The sequence below is a fragment of the Entelurus aequoreus genome, linkage group LG16 (genome assembly GCF_033978785.1).
Source record: "Entelurus aequoreus isolate RoL-2023_Sb linkage group LG16, RoL_Eaeq_v1.1, whole genome shotgun sequence".
Classification (NCBI taxonomy): Eukaryota; Metazoa; Chordata; class Actinopteri; order Syngnathiformes; family Syngnathidae; genus Entelurus; species Entelurus aequoreus.
The window spans coordinates 32,259,880-32,277,002 of NC_084746.1; the positions used below are offsets into that span (position 1 = coordinate 32,259,880).

Here is a 17,123-nt window from a genome sequence, read left to right on the forward strand (position 1 = left end):
AAAAGGGAAACATATCAAAGAAGTTGAAATGTCTTATTCCTTAAATTCACAATTTCAAGATTCTGGACATTCACCACAATTCTCCTCATTCTTCACCATGGATAGGAAAACGGACACCTCACTCTCCAGTTTGTCCTGGCAAGCACTGGCGGCCTACAGCATGAGCACGAGGCGCAGATTGAGGACTGAACAGAATGGCTGGCGCTCCGTCATCAGCCTATTAGTTTTAATCTTACTTGCAGAGCTTGAGTTATATTGATCGTTGTAATGTCGCGCTCTGTGACCGCATCTTCCATGAGTTCTTGCTGGGTGCAGTGGTAAGTGCTGTACGAGGAATGTGCCTCAAAAGCATCCAACCATCTCTAGGATTAGAATTAGTCATCACATTGACACTCACAGTGCATCAAAATGAGCTGACTTGACACAAGAAGGAATGGTCGCTCACTTTTCGTTTTGCTACAGAGTCCATCTTTGAGGGCACCTTAAAACAGAGTGCAGAATCATCAGCACACCTGAGCATGAAGAAGCAATTATCCCACGGTTTAATCTGGAATCACAAAAATATATTTAATCATCAAAGAAAAAACTTGCACAGATCTGTAACAGAAGGGACACAGATGCATATGCACATACAGTACAGGCCAAAAGTTTGGACACACCTCATTCAATGCGTTTTATTTTCATGACTATTAACATTGTACTTTGTCACCGACGGCATCAAAACTATGAATGAACACATGTGGAGTTATGGACTTAATTAACAAACAAAGGTAAAATAACTGAAAGCATGTTTAATATTCTAGTTTCTTCAAAATAGTCACCCTTTGCTCTGATTACTGCTTTGCACACACTTGGCATTCTCTCGATGAGCTTCAAGAGGTAGTCACCTGAAGTGGTTTTCACTTCACAGGTGTCATAGTTTTGATGCCTTCAGTGACAATCTACAATGTAAACAGTCATGAAAATAAAGAAAATGCATTGAAATGAGAAGGTGTGTCCAAACTTTTGGCCTGTACTGTATATGTACTAGGAATACAGAAGAATATAAGCTCCACTGCGCAGAGGTGTGGACTCGAGTCACATGACTTGGACTCGAGTCAGACTCGAGTCATGAATTTGATGACTTTAGACTCGACTTGACAAAATGTAAAGAGACTTGCAACTCGACTTAGACTTTAACATCAATGACTTGTGACTTCACTTGGACTTGAGCCTTTTGACTTGACATGACTTGCTACTTTCCCCAAAGCCCAAACCTTAAAAAGTTATTTGGGAGCGCTCCGTATCTTTCATTTTACACGTCTGTGTCTATAAGCGTGTGTGCTGCTTGTCAGCGTGTGTGCTGTCAGTACAACAGCCAATCAAATTAAATCTACGTTGTTTTCATCCCACAGCTCTCATCCAATCCAATTGCAGGACAACCACCGAACATGAGTTGTCAAACAATGCGGCAGTGAGAAACAATTATGCCAAAGTTGGTTTCGTTCGGGTATAAAAACTACGACTTGGTCAACAAAAAACGAATTTCCGTATGCAAATCACACAGTTCGAATATTACAGACGGAGACGCAACAACTTCCAACTTCGTTCGACATTTGAAGTTGCACAAAGAAGGGTAAGTTTTGAATGTAAGATAACGTTTATTGGCTAAGTAACATGACTTTTATTTGCTGTGTAGTTAAATCAGTGAGGCTGTAAACTCACTGCTAACGTTATAACCATAGACATCTTATAAGGGTACGCAGCATTGAGCGCTACTGCCTACTGGCGCAGACGAGACGCGGAGCCGCCATCTTGGAGTGGTGATCCGCTCCACTCAGTGCAATTCATTTGGCAGGAGCAATGAACTGTCAGCAAATTTAATTCATCTTACCTCACTGAATACCACTGATTTTCACGCGTTTTTTTTGTCATACGTGTAGCTATGAAAACGGACACATGTTTTGGCGTTTTTATTATTCATAGTTTGCTTAACAGTAATATAATATTCTTATACGCTATAAATGACCAGACGTCCGAGATCAAAACTGGGAATATAATCCCAGAGAAGGGGGAAAAAAACGGTCAGCTATTTTTAAATTGAAGAAACAATATGATTAGATTATATATACATGCGTATATCCTACATAAACAATGTATGAATACATTAGATATCTATATATTTTAGGGACCTATAGACTGTAACTCTGTTGCTGCAGCAGCAGAGAGTTTATTCTGTCTTGACACTTTGTATTGATATTTTGTATTACATTCTTCCCTTAAATGATAATGTTTACAGTGATTGTTTTATATCTATTTTTTATATATGTCGCTTTGGATAAAAGCGTCTGCCAAATACTTAAACATATATAAACACCTGAAAGTCTTTATATCAGCTAAAACCACCAATCTGTTTAACTGGATTCAGAATAAAACCAAATGCTGTCTTACCCAACAATGTTAGTATTTGAATATTGTTACTTGAAGACTTATTCCTGGTTACAATTATACTGTTAAGAAAGTATTGTCTTATACTTTGCCTAAAATGAGAATGCATCATAATCAGTGGCGGCTGGTGAATTTTGTTTTAGGTGGGGCTGAAAGTTTGTAAACCAAACCCCTGTAGGGGTGTCATCCTCCCCCAGAAGATTTCTTTGTGATTCTCACATACAAATATTGAAGATCTTTGCTCCTTCTCAACTTTGTGGTAATGTTATTTTCATAAAATACAACCAATAGTATGTTAATGTTTGTTTTTGCAAATGTGTTTATTCTGTAAAGGAATGAGTTAAATGTTTAAAATTGTTTAAACTATTAAAATGACTGGTTAATAGTGCTATTATGAATTGCAATGTCAGCACCATTTTTTTCCCTGCAATTTCAAATGCGCTTGTTTTAATAAATAAGTACAGCATTTTAAAAGCATACACAATCTGTGTAAAAATATTAGTCTGTGGTTAAAAGGACTTGAAAGGACTCGAAACTCAAAATGCAGGACTTGGGACTTGACTTGAGACTTTCTAGTCTTGACTTTGGACTTGACTCGGGACTTGCCTGTCTTGACTCGGGACTTGACTCGAGACTTGAGGGCAAAGACTTGAGACTTACTTGTGACTTGCAAAGCAATGACTTGGTCCCACCTCTGCCACTGCGTACCATGCAATAAGCTTGTGCTAAAGATTTGCAGCCCTGTTTTCTTACACCAGCCACTGACTCAGCCCTGGAAAGAAACACAATGAAGGTGCAATATGTTAACAGTATAACTGTACATTTTACCACTAAATGTGCAATCCAATTTTAGCTTTCTAGTGTACGTTAATTGGAAACTTGTTCCACATACTGTAGCAATCATTACACTCCCAGCATGCTTTATCACAGTAGGTACATTTTGCAACACCTATTCAGATACAACAGTTAAATTAAATAAACCAAAATAACAAACAATGCATTAGGAAAATGATCTCACTGTCTGTGGTACCAGGAGACAGTTCCGTCCTCAATTACCACCCAGTTGAGACGCCACCCGAGAAAGCGTGAACTCTGAGGCAGAAATATGCACAGCAATGAATAAGATATATTTTTATATGTGAAATTGTATTATATAAAATGAATAGAAAAGTGTATGAACTTAATGAACCTTTGTATACCGCACACAATCAGTTTTATTTAGGCAAATTACAGGACTGTCTCAAAAAATTAGAATATTGTGATAAAGTCCTTTATTTTCTGTAATGCAACTAAAAACATGAAAATGTCATACATTCTGGATTCATTACACATCAACTGAATATAACTGTATATAACATATTTTCCGCGGTCTGAGCAGGAACATCGCTCTACATGCTGAGAGGTAAGGAACACACTTTGACATCTGGGTACCTTCCAGAGAGGGCCTTCAATCTTCTTCACCCGGCTGCTCCCATCCTTTGTTCGAAAGGGGAAAACAAACATTTGTCAGACGAGCGGACAGGCAAGCAGCATTGTTATTTGTATTATTTTAACTGAGGACTCAGTGGGGCTAGTCAAAATGTTGGTTTTGTCTGAACAAGGGAGCAGGTGTCAGTCACAGATGGAGTGAAAGGGGACATACAAAAAAGAAACAACAAAAATGGCACCATTAGGTGCCAGAAGTTTAGATATGTGCCAGAAATGACACAAATGTCATTCACTGTTCAGTCACCTTTACTTGATGTGCTTTTAGAACCCCCTTTAGATCGTCATCACGTACCAAGTCCAACGATGTTTGCTCTGTGACAAAGCATCATTTAATTGTACTTCAGGACTATAGCAAAATAAAACAATTATAAATTCAACCATGCATACAGCAAGTACCTTTGTTATTTCTGACAGCGGGGCAGGCGCCACATCTGAGCAGTTTTATTATGCACTGCTTGTGCCCTCTGTAGGCAGCACAGTGTAATGGTGTATTTCCCACTGAATCCTTGCAGTGAACATCCACAGCCTCCTTCCCACTGAGCTAAGGGGGACATGAAGCGTATTTATCACACTAAATATTAGTCACGGCACATCTCCTTAGCTACTGACTGTTGGCAAAAATTGCCTCTTAAAAAAGAATGTGAGAATAATATTAACAACGTAGTCATGGTCAAAAGTTTACATACACTTGTAAAGAACATAATGTCATGGCTGTCTTGAGTTTCCAATAATTTCTACAATTCTTATTTTTTGTGATAGAGTGATTGGAGAACATACTTGTTTGTCACAAAAAACATTCATGAAGTTTGGCTCTTTTATGAATTTATTATGAGTCTACTGAAAATGTGACCAAATCAGCTGGGTCAAAAGTATACATACAGCAATGTTAATATTTGGTTACATGTCCCTTCGCAAGTTTCACTGCAATAAGGCGCTTTTGGTAGCCATCCACAAGCTTCTGGTTGAATTTTTGACCACTCCTCTTGACAAAATTGGTGCAGTTCAGCTAAACTTGTTGGTGTTCTGACATGGACTTGTTTCTTCAGCATTGCCCACATGTTCTCAATGGGGTCTAAGTCAGGACTTTGGGAAGGCCATTCTAAAACCTTAATTCTAACCTGATTTAGCCATTCCTTTACCACTTTTGACGTGTGTTTGGGGGGTCATTGTTCTGTTGGAACACCCAACTGCGCCCAAGACCCAACCTCCAGGCTGATGATTTTAGGTTGTCCTGAAGAATTTGAAGGTAATCCTCCTTTTTTATTGTCCAATTTACTCTCTGTAAAGCACCAGTTCCATTGGCAGCAAAACAGGCCTAGAGCATATTATTACCACCACCATGCTTGACGGTAGGCACAGTGTTCCTGGGATTAAAAGCCTCAACTTTTCTCCTCCAAACATATTGCTGGGTATTGTGGCCAAACAGCTCAATTGTTGTTTCATCTGACCACAGAACTTTCCTCCAGTAGGTCTTATCTTTGTCCATGTGATCAGCAGCAAACTTTAGACGAGCCTTAAGGTGTCGCTTCTGGAGCAAGGGCTTCCTTCCTGCATGGAAGCCTCTCAGTCCATGGCGATTCAAAACACGCTTGACTGTGGACACTGACACCTGTGTTCCAACAGCTTCCAATTCATTACAGACCTGCTTTTTGGTGGTTCTCGGTTGACTCTTGATCATCCTGACCAATTTTCTCTCAGCAGCAAGAGATAGCTTGCGTTTTCTTCCTGATCGGGCAGTGACAAAACTGTGCCATGCACTTTATCCTTACAAACAATTGTCTGCACAGTTGCTCTTGGGACCTTAAGCTGCTTTGAAATGGCTCCAAGTGACTTTCCTGACTTGTTCAAGTTAATGATCAGTTTTTTCAGATCAGTGCTGAGTTTTTCTGACTTTCCTATTGTTGCGTTTGTAACCTAATCTAATGACTGAATCACATGACTGACATGAGCCCTAATTAAATGGGATCAGAGAAGTTAACAGGTGTCGTCAATCATAATCCCTCACATGAAGTTAAGAGGCCATGCCATTAAGCTAATTTGATTTGATTGTAACTTTTCTACATCACCAAAATTGATAATGTATATTGCTGTATGTATACTTTTGACCCAGCAGATTTGGTCACATTTTCAGTAGACCCATAATAAATTCATAAAATAACCTAACTTCATGAATGTTTTTTGTGTCAAACAAGTATGTGCTCCAATCACTATCACAAAAAAATAAGAGTTGTAGAAATTATTGGAAACTCAAGACAGCCATGACATTATGTCCTACACAAGTGTATGTAAACTTTTGACCACGACTGTATATTTCAAATGTGTTGCTTTCATTAAGCTAAAGAAAGTAATGAATTATACCTCTATACCACTGCATACTAAAACATAATTACAATTACCTCTCTGAACATGTCAATCGAACTGAGCATTATTCAGCAGCTCTTGGAGATAATGAGATTGTTTATGTGTACCTAATTTTGCAGCCAGTGATCCTCTGCTGTCACCTAACGTAGAGTAATAACTAATTTCAAGTTCTTTACCTTCTATTTCATGGAACAATCCACCATTTGCATAAGACGTTTGGCACTCTAGCTGCTAATATTCTTTCTAAACTCAGTGAGTCTGACTCCATGATATTTGTTACCATCACTTCAAAGAAAAATAAAAAATATATTTCAGCTGCCTAATTTGACAGAAGCACTTTGACTCTGACCAGCTTGGACAGAGCGGACACATCTCCCTCTCTGGCAGCCTCCAGAAGCCTCTCTTCTCGACGCCTCATCTCTCTCCTCTCCGCAGCTGCGGTGCAATCGAACAACAGACATTTTAGAATTAGAACAAGTGTCTGAGACATTTATTTCACATGCTCTATGTTATAAGCATACCCTCCAGCATGGTAATGATTTCATCATCCTCTGTGACATCCTTCGGGATCTGTGCAGTTCCATTGATTACGCTGGCAAAGGCGTCATATCGCAGCAGCAATAGAACAATCTCCTGGGGGAGGGGGGGGTGGGGGGGGGGGGGGGTGACAACATGACAAAATAAAGTCCAACAAAACTAATTCAAAACTTCAGAATTCGAACCACCATCATGCAGAAAATTGACCCATAACCTCAGTTTAGCATGCATAATGGATTATTTAGATTTTTTTTTTTATGAATAAGGTCCCACAGGGTCCCACTCTACTCCTACTCTACTCTATCCCACTCTACTCCTCTCTGAGCTGCCACCTTATCGTGGTAGAGGAGTTTGCGTGTCCCAATGATCCTAGGAGCCATGTTGCCCGGGGTCTTCTATGGCCCCTGGTAGTGTCTCCCAAGACAAACAGGTCCTAGGTGAGGGATCAGACAAAGAGCAGTTTGATGACTTTTATGGAAATACAATAACCGAGACTCAGTTTTCCCTTGCCCGGACGCGGTTCACCGGGCCCCCTTCTGGAGCCAGGCCCAGAGTTAGGGCACGATGGCGAGCGCCTGGTGGACGGGCCGGTCCCCATGGGGCCCGGCCGGGCACAGCCCGAAGAGGCAACGTGGGTTCCCCCTCCAATGGGCTCACCACTCATGGGAGGGGCCATAGAGGTTGGGTGCAATGTGAGCTGGGCAGAAGCCGAAGGCAGGGCACTTGGCGGTCCGATCCTCGGCGACATAAGCTAGCTCTTGGTACGTGGAATGTCAACTCGCCGGGGGGGAAGGAGCCTGAGGTAGTACGCGAGGTGGAGAAGTCGAACTCACTTTGAAGCACAGCAAGGGCTCTGGAAACAGTTCTCTCGAGAGGGGCTGGACTCTCTTCCACATTGGCGTTGCACGCAGTGAGAGGCAACGGGCTGGGGTAGCAATTCTTGTTGCCCCCGGCTCAAAGCCTGCACGTTGGAGTTCAACCCAGTGGACGAGAGGGTAACTTTCCTCCGCCTTCGGGTGGTGGACGGGTCCTGACTGTTTGTGCTTACGCACCAAACAGCAGTTCAGAGTACCCACCCTTTTTGGATACACTCGAGGGAGTACTGGAAAGTGCTTCCCCGGGTGATTCCCTTGTCCTACTGGGGGACTTTAACGCTCATGTTGGCGACAACATTGAAACCTGGAGAGGCGTGATTGGGAAGAACGGCCGCCCGAATCTGAACCAGAGTGGGGTTTTGTTATTGGACTTTTGTGCTCGTCACAGATTGAACATGGTGTTTGTTATGGACAAACATAAGGGTGTCCATATATGCACTTGGCACCAGGACACCCTAGGCCGCAGTTCCATGATCGACTCTGTAGTTCTGTCATCGGATTTGCGGCCTCATGTTTTGGACACTCGGGTGAAGAGAGGGGCGAAGCTTTCTACCGATCACCACCTAGTGGTGACTTGGCTGTGATGGTGGGGGAAGATGCCAGACAGACTCGGCAGGCCCAAACGCATTGTGAGGGTCTGCTGGGAATGTCTAACAGAGTCTCCAGTCAGAGAGAGTTTCAATTGCCACCTCCGGAAGAACTTTAAACATGTCACGAGGGAGGTGCTGGACATTGAGTCCGAGTGGACCATGTTTCGCACCTCTATTGTCGAGGCGGCTGATTGGAGCTGTGGCCGCAAGGTAGTTGGTGCCTGTCGTGGCGGTAATCCTAGAACCCGCTGGTGTCCGTCAAGCTGAATAAAGAGTCCTATCGGGTTCTTTTGGCTCATATGACTCCGGAGGCAGGGGACAGGTACCGACAGACCAAGCGGTGTGCGGCTTCAGCGGTCGCAAAGGCAAAAACTTGAACATGGGAGAAGTTCGGGGAAGCCATGGAAAACGACTTCCGGACGGCTTCGAAGCCATTTTGGACCTCCATCCGCCGCCTCAGGAAGGGGAAGCAGTGCACTGTCAACACCGTGTATGGTGAGGATGGTGTTCTGCTGACCTCGACTGCGGATGTTGTGGATCGGTGGAGTGAATACTTGGAAGACCTCCTTAAATCACACCAACAAGTCTTCCAATGAGGAAGCAGTTCCTGGGGAATCTGTGGTGGTCTCTCCCATTTCTGGGGCTGAGGTTGCTGAGGTAGTTAAAAAGCTCCTCGGTGGCAAGGCCCCGGGGGTGGAACAGAGCCGCCCGGAGTTCCTTAAGGCTCTGGATGCTGTGGGGATGGGTTAGTTGACAAGACTCTGCAACAACGCGTGGACATCGCGGGCGGTACCTCTGGATTGGCAGACCGGGGTGGTGGTTCCTCTCTTTAAGAAGGGGTACCGGAGGGTGTGTTCCAACCATCGTGGGATCACACTCCTCAGCCTACCCGGTAAAGTCTACTCAGGTGTACAGGAGAGGAGGCTACGCCGGATAGTCGAACCTAGGATTCAGGAGGAACAGTGCTATTTTCGTCCTGGTCGTGGAACTGTGGACCAGCTCTATACTCCCGGCAGGGTCATTGAGGGTGCATGGGAGTTTGCCCAACCAGTCTACATGTGCTTTGTGGACTTGGAGAAGGCATTCGACCATGTCCCTCGGGAAGTTCTGTGGGGAGTGCTCAGAGAGTATGGGGTATCGGACTGTCTGATTGTGGCGGTCCGCTCCCTGTACGATCAGTGTCAAGAGCTTGGTCCGCATTGCCGGCAGTAAATCGGACACGTTTCCAGTGAGGGTTGGACTCCGCCAGGGCTGCCCTTTGTCACAGATTCTGTTCATAACTTTTATGGACAGAATTTCTAGGCGCAGTCAGGGCGTTGAGGGGATCCGGTTTAGTGGCTGCAGGATTAGGTCTCTGCTTTTTGCAGATGATGTGGTCCTGATGGCTTCATCTGGCCAGGATCTTCAGCTCTCACTGGATCGGTTTGCAGCAGAGTGTGAAGCGACTGGGATGAGAATCAGCACCTCCAAATCAGAGTCAATGGTTCTCGCCCGGAAAAGGGTGAAGTGCCATCTCCAGGTTGGGGAGGAGACCCTGCCCCAAGTGGAGGAGTTCAAGTACCTCGGAGTCTTGTTCACGAGTGAGGGAAGAGTGGATCGTGAGATCGACAGGCGGATCGGTGCAACGTCTTCAGTAATGCGGACGCTGTACCGATCCGTTGTGGTGAAGAAGGAGCTGAGCCTGAAGGCAAAGCTCTCAATTTACCGGTCGATCTACGTTCCCATCCTCACCTATGGTCATGAGCTTTGGGTTATGACCGAAAGGACAAGATCACGGGTACAAGCGGCCGAAATGAGTTTCCTCCGCTGGGTGGCGGGGCTCTCCCTTAGAGATATGGTGAGAAGCTCAAAGTAAAGCCGCTGCTCCTCCACATCAAGAGGAGCCAGATGAGGTGGTTCAGGCACATCCTACCGGTAGGAGGCCACGGGGAAGACCCAGGACACGTTGGGAAGACTATGTCTTCCGGCTGGCCTGGGAACGCCTCGGGATTCCCCGGGAAGAGCTGGACGAAGTGGCTGGGGAGAGGGAAGTCTGGGCTTCCCTGCTTAGGCTGCTGCCCCCGCGACCCGACCTTGGATAAGCGGAGGAAGATGGATGGATGGGAGGTCCCACCTTTGCATACCTCATGACAGTTTAAATTTAGCAAGCATGAATGGATTACTTTTTTGCAATTACATTTTTCTTTGGGTTTTTTGCAACAAATTAGGTTTGTAATTCGCACCCTTGCATATTAGCTTCTTCTCTCTACATTAAATTGTAAATAATTGTATTTTTTTTCAAGTTAACTTAAACAGAAAGTGATTTGATGGCACTATCTATTGCAGATATAAATTCAGTAGAGGGCACTAAAAGGTGGGAATCTTTGAGGACCTCACCATTAATTTTAGACGGCGCGGCTAGGTTGATAGAGCGGCCGTGCCAGCAACCTGAGGGTTCCGAGTTCGATCCCCGGCTTCCACAATCCTAGTCACGTCCATTGTGCCCTTGAGCAAGACACTTCACCTTTCCTCCTGATGGGTCGTGGTTAGGGCCTTGCATGGCAGCTCCCGCCATCAGTGTGTGAACGTGTGTGTGAATGTGGAATAGTGTCAAAGCACTTAAAGTTAGTTAAGTTAAAAGTTAAAGTACCAATGATTGTCACACACACACACTAGGTGTGGTGAAATGTGTCCTCTGCATTTGACCCATCCCCTTGTTCACCCCCTGGGAGGTGAGGGGAGACGAATACCTTTTTCGTCAGAGCGTGGGTGACACTGTAGAGCAGGGGTGGGCAATTAATTTTCACCGGGGGCCGCATAAGCAACCCGAGCACTGCTGGAGGGCCACACGACAATATTTCAATTAAATTTTGCTCAATATTATTTTTGATATACCATAAGATAAATAATAATGATGATAATAATTAATAATAATAATAATAATAATAATTTCATTTAACCTAACTTAACTTTATACAAAAGCAGATTGCTTTTTAAGGTCACTTTATCCTGCATTATCCAACATTTTCCCCATCAGATTTGGACAACCATCTGTTGTTAAAAATAGTTTTTAATCATATCTATTCTATATTGTTTTTTATATTGGTTTTATATGTAATTGTTTTTTTCTTTTTATTCAGTCATTGGTGGAGCTAAGGATAATATTTGAATATTGTTTGTAATATTGTTGTGCAGCACTTTGGAAACATTTTGTTGTTTAAATGTGCTATATAAATAAAGTGGATTGGATTGTCACACCTGCCAGCTTGTCCCAACACGCATTTACCTCTGTGAACAAGTCATTACCTGTGGTTGTCTCTTTAATTGACTGCATCAGAGCTCTCATCCAAAGTTAGCGAAAAACAGTCCTGTCTCCGGGCATTATCAGCGCAACAAAGTCCAATAAGCACTCCTTAATAAACTCTCCGTCAGAAAACGCCTTACTTTTTCTGGCGCTTTTGTGAGAAATGACGAAACTTGTCCTGACGGCTGCATCTCTGGGGGTGTGAAATATGGCACAAAGTCCTTGTTGGGTTTGCAGTTTTACCATCAACGCATCAGCCTCCCTTGCGCGCGCTTCATCAGACACATCCCGGTATTTTCCCTCGTGTTTCTTCGTGTAGTGGCGATTAAAATGATATTTAAACACAGCAACCTGTGTACCACACATTAAGCACACGGCTTTACCATTAATTTATGTAAAGAAATACTTGGCAGTCCATCTCTTGTTGGAAACACGCCATTCCTCATCAACTTTTCTTTTTTTAGCGTCTCATCACTTGTCTCTATGCACCTTCCCTCACAGGTTCCCTCCGGACATACGGCATAAATAACACATTTCAAAATAAAAGCAGCACAGTTGTATTGCGCGCACGACATAGATGTTTTTTAAACTTTATTTTGTAATTTGTAATTGCGCCGTTCAATTCACTCACAATCGCACACGCGCATACGTCCACACGGAAGTAATACAAATAACGCTTTTCAAAACAAAAGCAGCACTGTTGTATTGCACACTCGACATAGATACTTTTTTAAATTTATTTTGTAATTTATGATTGGCCTCACGCGGGCCGGACAGGGATGCGCAAAGGGCCGGATGCGGCCCGCGGGCCGTACAATGCCCAGGTCTGCTGTAGAGGTTACAGTGTCGACACGTTATCTCCTCAATATTGAGTCCAAATTGAATTCTGTCTCTGTTTGATTCCTTGCCTTTTGTCTTGTTTAATAGATGTCATCAGTGTTTGAACCGGACAATTATTATATATTCTAAATGTATTACATTTAATTATTATTAATATGTTTACAAGGGTATACTCCTTTGGCTAACGATTTATGCAGTGTTGCGTCATTTCCAGTTTCTGGATTTAGTGTGCACAGAATAGTGAGATATATATATATATATATATATATATATATATATATATATATACACACACACACACATACAGTACAGGCCAAAAGTTTGGACACACCTTCTCATTCAATGCGTTTTCTTTATTTTCATGACTATTTACATTGTAGATTGTCACTGAAGGCATCAAAACTATAAATGAACACATGTGGAGTTATGTACTTAACAAAAAAAGGTGAAATAACTGAACACATGTTCTATATTCTAGTTTCTTCAAAAAAGCCACCTTTTGCACGGATTACTGCTCTGCACACTCTTGACATTCTCTCGATTAGCTTCAAGCTAGGGCTGGGTGATATGGCCTTTTATTAATATCTCGATATTTTTAGGCCATGTCACGATACAAGATATATATCTCAATATTTTGCCTTAGCTTTGAATGAACACTTGATGCACATAATCACACCAGTATGATGATTCTACCTGTATGTGTCTACATTAAACATTCTTGTTCATACTTCATTAATATATGCTTATTTTAAATTTTCATGCAGAGAGGGAAATCACAACTAAGTCAATTTACCAAAACTGTATTTATTAAACAGTTATTAAGCAGTGGCACAAACATTCATGTCATTTCCAAAACAAAGTGCAAGATTGTTTAGAGACATTTTAAAACAAGCTATGAGTGCACTTTAGTGCATGATGTCACTAAGATGACATATCAAAACACTAAATTAAAGTGCACTTTTTGTACAGAACGCCACTACAATAGTTTAAAACAAATAAAGTGCACTTTTGTGCATGATGTCACACAAGATATTTCAATAACTGTCAAATAAAAATTAGCTGCATAATAGGAAAACAAATAGTGTATGTCCTTCGCTATGTGGTAAGTTCCTGCGGATGTTATCTCCTTCTGTTGACAATTTTTTTCATGCGGTGTTGATCTGGAAATAGTTGCTTTGGCATTTTGTTGGTGTGGCACTGAACGGAGATGTTGACATTTGGAGTTTCAAGCACTCTTCATTTTCCAGCGAGTGACTTTTCAAATGATGCTACATTAGCAGTGGTGCTACCTCTTGTAGCAACGCTTTTGCCGCATAATTGTTCAACATCTTCCCGCTTGAAGCCAAACCACCGCCAGACGATGGACTCTGTGCTGTTTTTCTTGGGAATTAATTTTTCCTTCATTTGTTACCAGATTTGCACCTTCTCTCTCTCGTATTACCACCCACACCGCACCATTAAAATCACAGCTAACGTTACCATGTCGCTACCTCTCTGCTCCGCGGCAGCGTGTGACGTTGCACGCGTGACGTATGTAAGAAGGTGCGCTTGTTTTAAGTCTCTGTGAGAAGGAGAGACAAGAAAGAGTGGGAAACGCATGCAGTGTAACGCCCGCAGCTAAAAGCAACTGCATAAGAACGTATACTCGAATATCACGATATAGTCATTTTGGCTTGTACAGCCCTTTGAGACACTTGTGATTTAGGGCTATATAAATAAACATTGATTGATTGATTGATTGATTTTCTATATCGCACAGAGACAAACCCGCGATATATCGAGTATATCGATATATCGCCCAGCCCTACTTCAAGCACACCTGTGAAGTGAAAAACATTTCAGGTGACTCCCTCTTGAAGCTCATCGAGAGAATGCCAAGAATGTGCAATGCAGTAATCAGAGCAAAGGGTGGCTATTTTGAAGAGACTAGAATATTAAACATGCTTTTAGTTATTTCACCTTTTTTTGTTAAAGGCCTACGGAAATTAATTTTTTTTATTTAAACGGGGATAGCAGATCCATTCTATGTGTCATACTTGATCATTTCGCGATATTGCCATATTTTTGCTGAAAGGATTTAGTATAGAACGACGATGATAAAGTTCGCAACTTTTGGTCTCTGATAAAAAAAAAAGCCTTGCCCCTACCGGAAGTAGCGTGACGACACCGGAGGAAGGGCTGCTCACATTTTCCTATTGTTTACACCAGCAGCGAGAGAGATTCGGACCGAGAAAGCGACGATTACCCCATTAATTTGAGCGAGGATGAAAGATTCGAGGATGGGGTACGTGAAAGTGAAGGACTAGCGTGCAGTGCAGAACGTATCTTTTTTCGCTCTGACCGTAACTTAGGTACAAGGGCTCATTGGATTCCATACTCTCTCCTTTTTCTATTGTGGATCACGGATTTGTATTTTAAACCACCTCAGATACTATATCCTCTTGAAAATGAGAGTCGAGAACGCGAAATGGACATTCACAGTGACTTTTATCTCCACGACAATACATCGGTGAAGCACTTTAGCTACTGAGCTAACGTGATAGCATCGGGCTTAACTGCATATAGAAACAAAATAAATAAGTCCCTGACTGGAAGGATAGACAGAAGATCAACAATACTACCAAACTCTGGACATGTAACTACACGGTTAATGCTTTCCAGCTTGGCGAAGCGTAGCAATGCTGTTGCTAACGACGCCATTGAAGCTAACTTAGCTACGGAACCTCGACAGAGCTATGCTAAAAACATTAGCTCTGCACCTACGCCAGCTCTCATCTGCTCATCACGACCCGTGCTCACCTGCGTTCCAGCGATCGACGGTACGACGAAGGACTTCACCCGATCACTGATGCGGTCGGCGGCCCGGAGACAGAGGAAGTCAAGGTGAGGTCGGCGGCTAGCGCGTCTGCTATCCTTCTCAAAGTCCCCCTGGTTGTGTTGCTGTAGTCCGCCGCTAATACACCGATCCCACCTACAACTTTCTTCTTTGCCGTCTCCATTGTTCATTAAACAAATTGCAAAAGATTCACCAACACAGATGTCCAGAATACTGTGGAATTTTGAGATGAAAACAGAGCTTTTTGTATTGGATTCAATGGGCTCCGAATACTTCCGTTTCGACCGTTGACGTCATGCGCAAACGTCATCATATCGAAACGTTTTCAGCCGGAAGTTTGCCGGGAAATTTAAAATTGCACTTTATAAGTTAACCCGGCCGTATTGGCATGTGTTGCAATGTTAAGATTTCCTCATTGATATATAAACTATCAGACTGCGTGGTCGGTAGTAGTGGGTTTCAGTAGGCCTTTGAGTACATAAGTCCACATGTTCATTCATTGTTTTGATGCCTTCAGTGGCAATCTACAATGTAAATAGTCATGAAAATAAAGAAAACACATTGAATGAGAAGGTGTCCAAATTTTTGGCCTGTACTGTATATTCGGACATCACGTAATACGGTTAAGGTTACAAAGAAGTAAATGACAGCAGCAATGCATTTTTGTTTACCTTTCTTCCTGTGTGGGATGCTTTATGTAGAGGTGTATCACCCATGTTGTCCTGCACATTCACATCAGCACCTGCCTGCAAATACACAGCGGTATCAAATATAATGAACCAAAAATATAAATAAAAAGGAAGGTTGCCTCACCTTTAATAATTCCTCCACAACATCCGTGTTTCCATGGTAACACGCCACGTGGAGAGGCGTCCATCCCGCGTAGTTTTTGGACTTTGCTTGGAGCCACACAAATGAACGTTGTTCTGTCACTTTACAAGCATCCGGGACGAGTTGTGATAATTTCGTAGTGTTTATCTTACATCGACAGTTTAGGTTGAGAGAAGTGTTTTGTTCGACTCTCGACTGAAGAAGCCTACGGACAGGGGAGCGACTGCCGTCTTTCGCCCATTCGAGGAGTTGCTGCTGCTCCTCCATGCCCCGCAGTTCCTGAGAGGACTGGCGTCAAATAATTCAATTCAACCAACAGTGATACAAATGAATTAACAAACCACCAAGAGAACAAAAAGAGTACAAACTTTCAAAAAGAGGAGGGCGGGAGCCTCGTGAAGCGACATGCTCGGCGATTATTAGCAGGTGTGTGTTCGCAAACTAGCAATAGCAAACCACAGTACGAATAAAAATCACAACATTAGGACTTACAAGTGAAAGTAGTGAACAAATTATGTTGACGTTCTCCCCTTTTAAAGAGATGTTCTAAGTTTAGAGGAGGAAGCCCAATTTAAACGCTGCAATCTGATGACAGCTGTTGGCAGCAGTCACGTGACACCGTGCAGGGGCGGACCCGCAGGGTTTGCGAGCCCCAAAGAAAGGACCCGGCGCCAATAATGATACAAATACATTACATTACAAAATAAAGTACAATGTGTTAAATGTTGTGTTTGGATTGCGCCCTTACTCATTGCATTACGGTACCTATTGTGTTGTGCTGTATGTTCTATATGTTTACGGTACGTACACAGGATGTGACGTAATTACGCTCTCATTGTGAGACGCGCCATTTTCAGCCGCTACTTGTAATAAATATGCCATTAGGCTAAAGATTAAGAGTATTACTTTATTCTCCGATACGTGTGGACACTGTGCACTGAAACGTGACAGGTTATGGGCCCAGGAAGAGTTGGAGGAAGTTTAACGTGACGGATTAACACGGAGCTTCTGTGGACAACTTGGAGATAAAGTGAGTAAAGCTCGGAAGAAGTTTT

The 17,123-nt window shown here is 42.9% G+C and overlaps 1 protein-coding gene across 2 annotated transcripts in view; it reads right to left on the reverse strand.

The window, feature by feature from the left end:
- The window catches only part of LOC133630850 (oxysterol-binding protein-related protein 1-like), a 63,978-nt gene extending 47,301 nt beyond the window's left edge, over window positions 1–16,677 (reverse strand). The window contains exons 1-14 of one of the 2 annotated variants that reach the window (XM_062022656.1): window positions 16,437–16,677; window positions 16,221–16,356; window positions 16,051–16,136; window positions 15,909–15,983; window positions 6,798–6,909; window positions 6,626–6,711; window positions 4,312–4,456; window positions 4,160–4,227; window positions 3,859–3,903; window positions 3,446–3,519; window positions 3,136–3,199; window positions 446–547; window positions 237–362; window positions 75–153 (exon numbers count right to left, since the gene is read on the reverse strand). In XM_062022656.1, the coding sequence (XP_061878640.1) occupies window positions 75–153; window positions 237–362; window positions 446–547; window positions 3,136–3,199; window positions 3,446–3,519; window positions 3,859–3,903; window positions 4,160–4,227; window positions 4,312–4,456; window positions 6,626–6,711; window positions 6,798–6,909; window positions 15,909–15,983; window positions 16,051–16,136; window positions 16,221–16,356; window positions 16,437–16,475 (1,237 nt within the window). In that variant the 5' untranslated portion in view covers window positions 16,476–16,677. The remainder of the gene's footprint in view (window positions 1–74; window positions 154–236; window positions 363–445; window positions 548–3,135; window positions 3,200–3,445; window positions 3,520–3,858; window positions 3,904–4,159; window positions 4,228–4,311; window positions 4,457–6,625; window positions 6,712–6,797; window positions 6,910–15,908; window positions 15,984–16,050; window positions 16,137–16,220; window positions 16,357–16,436) is intronic. The other variant, XM_062022655.1, reaches the window with a different exon arrangement.
- Between the last annotated feature and the right edge of the window lie 446 nt (window positions 16,678–17,123).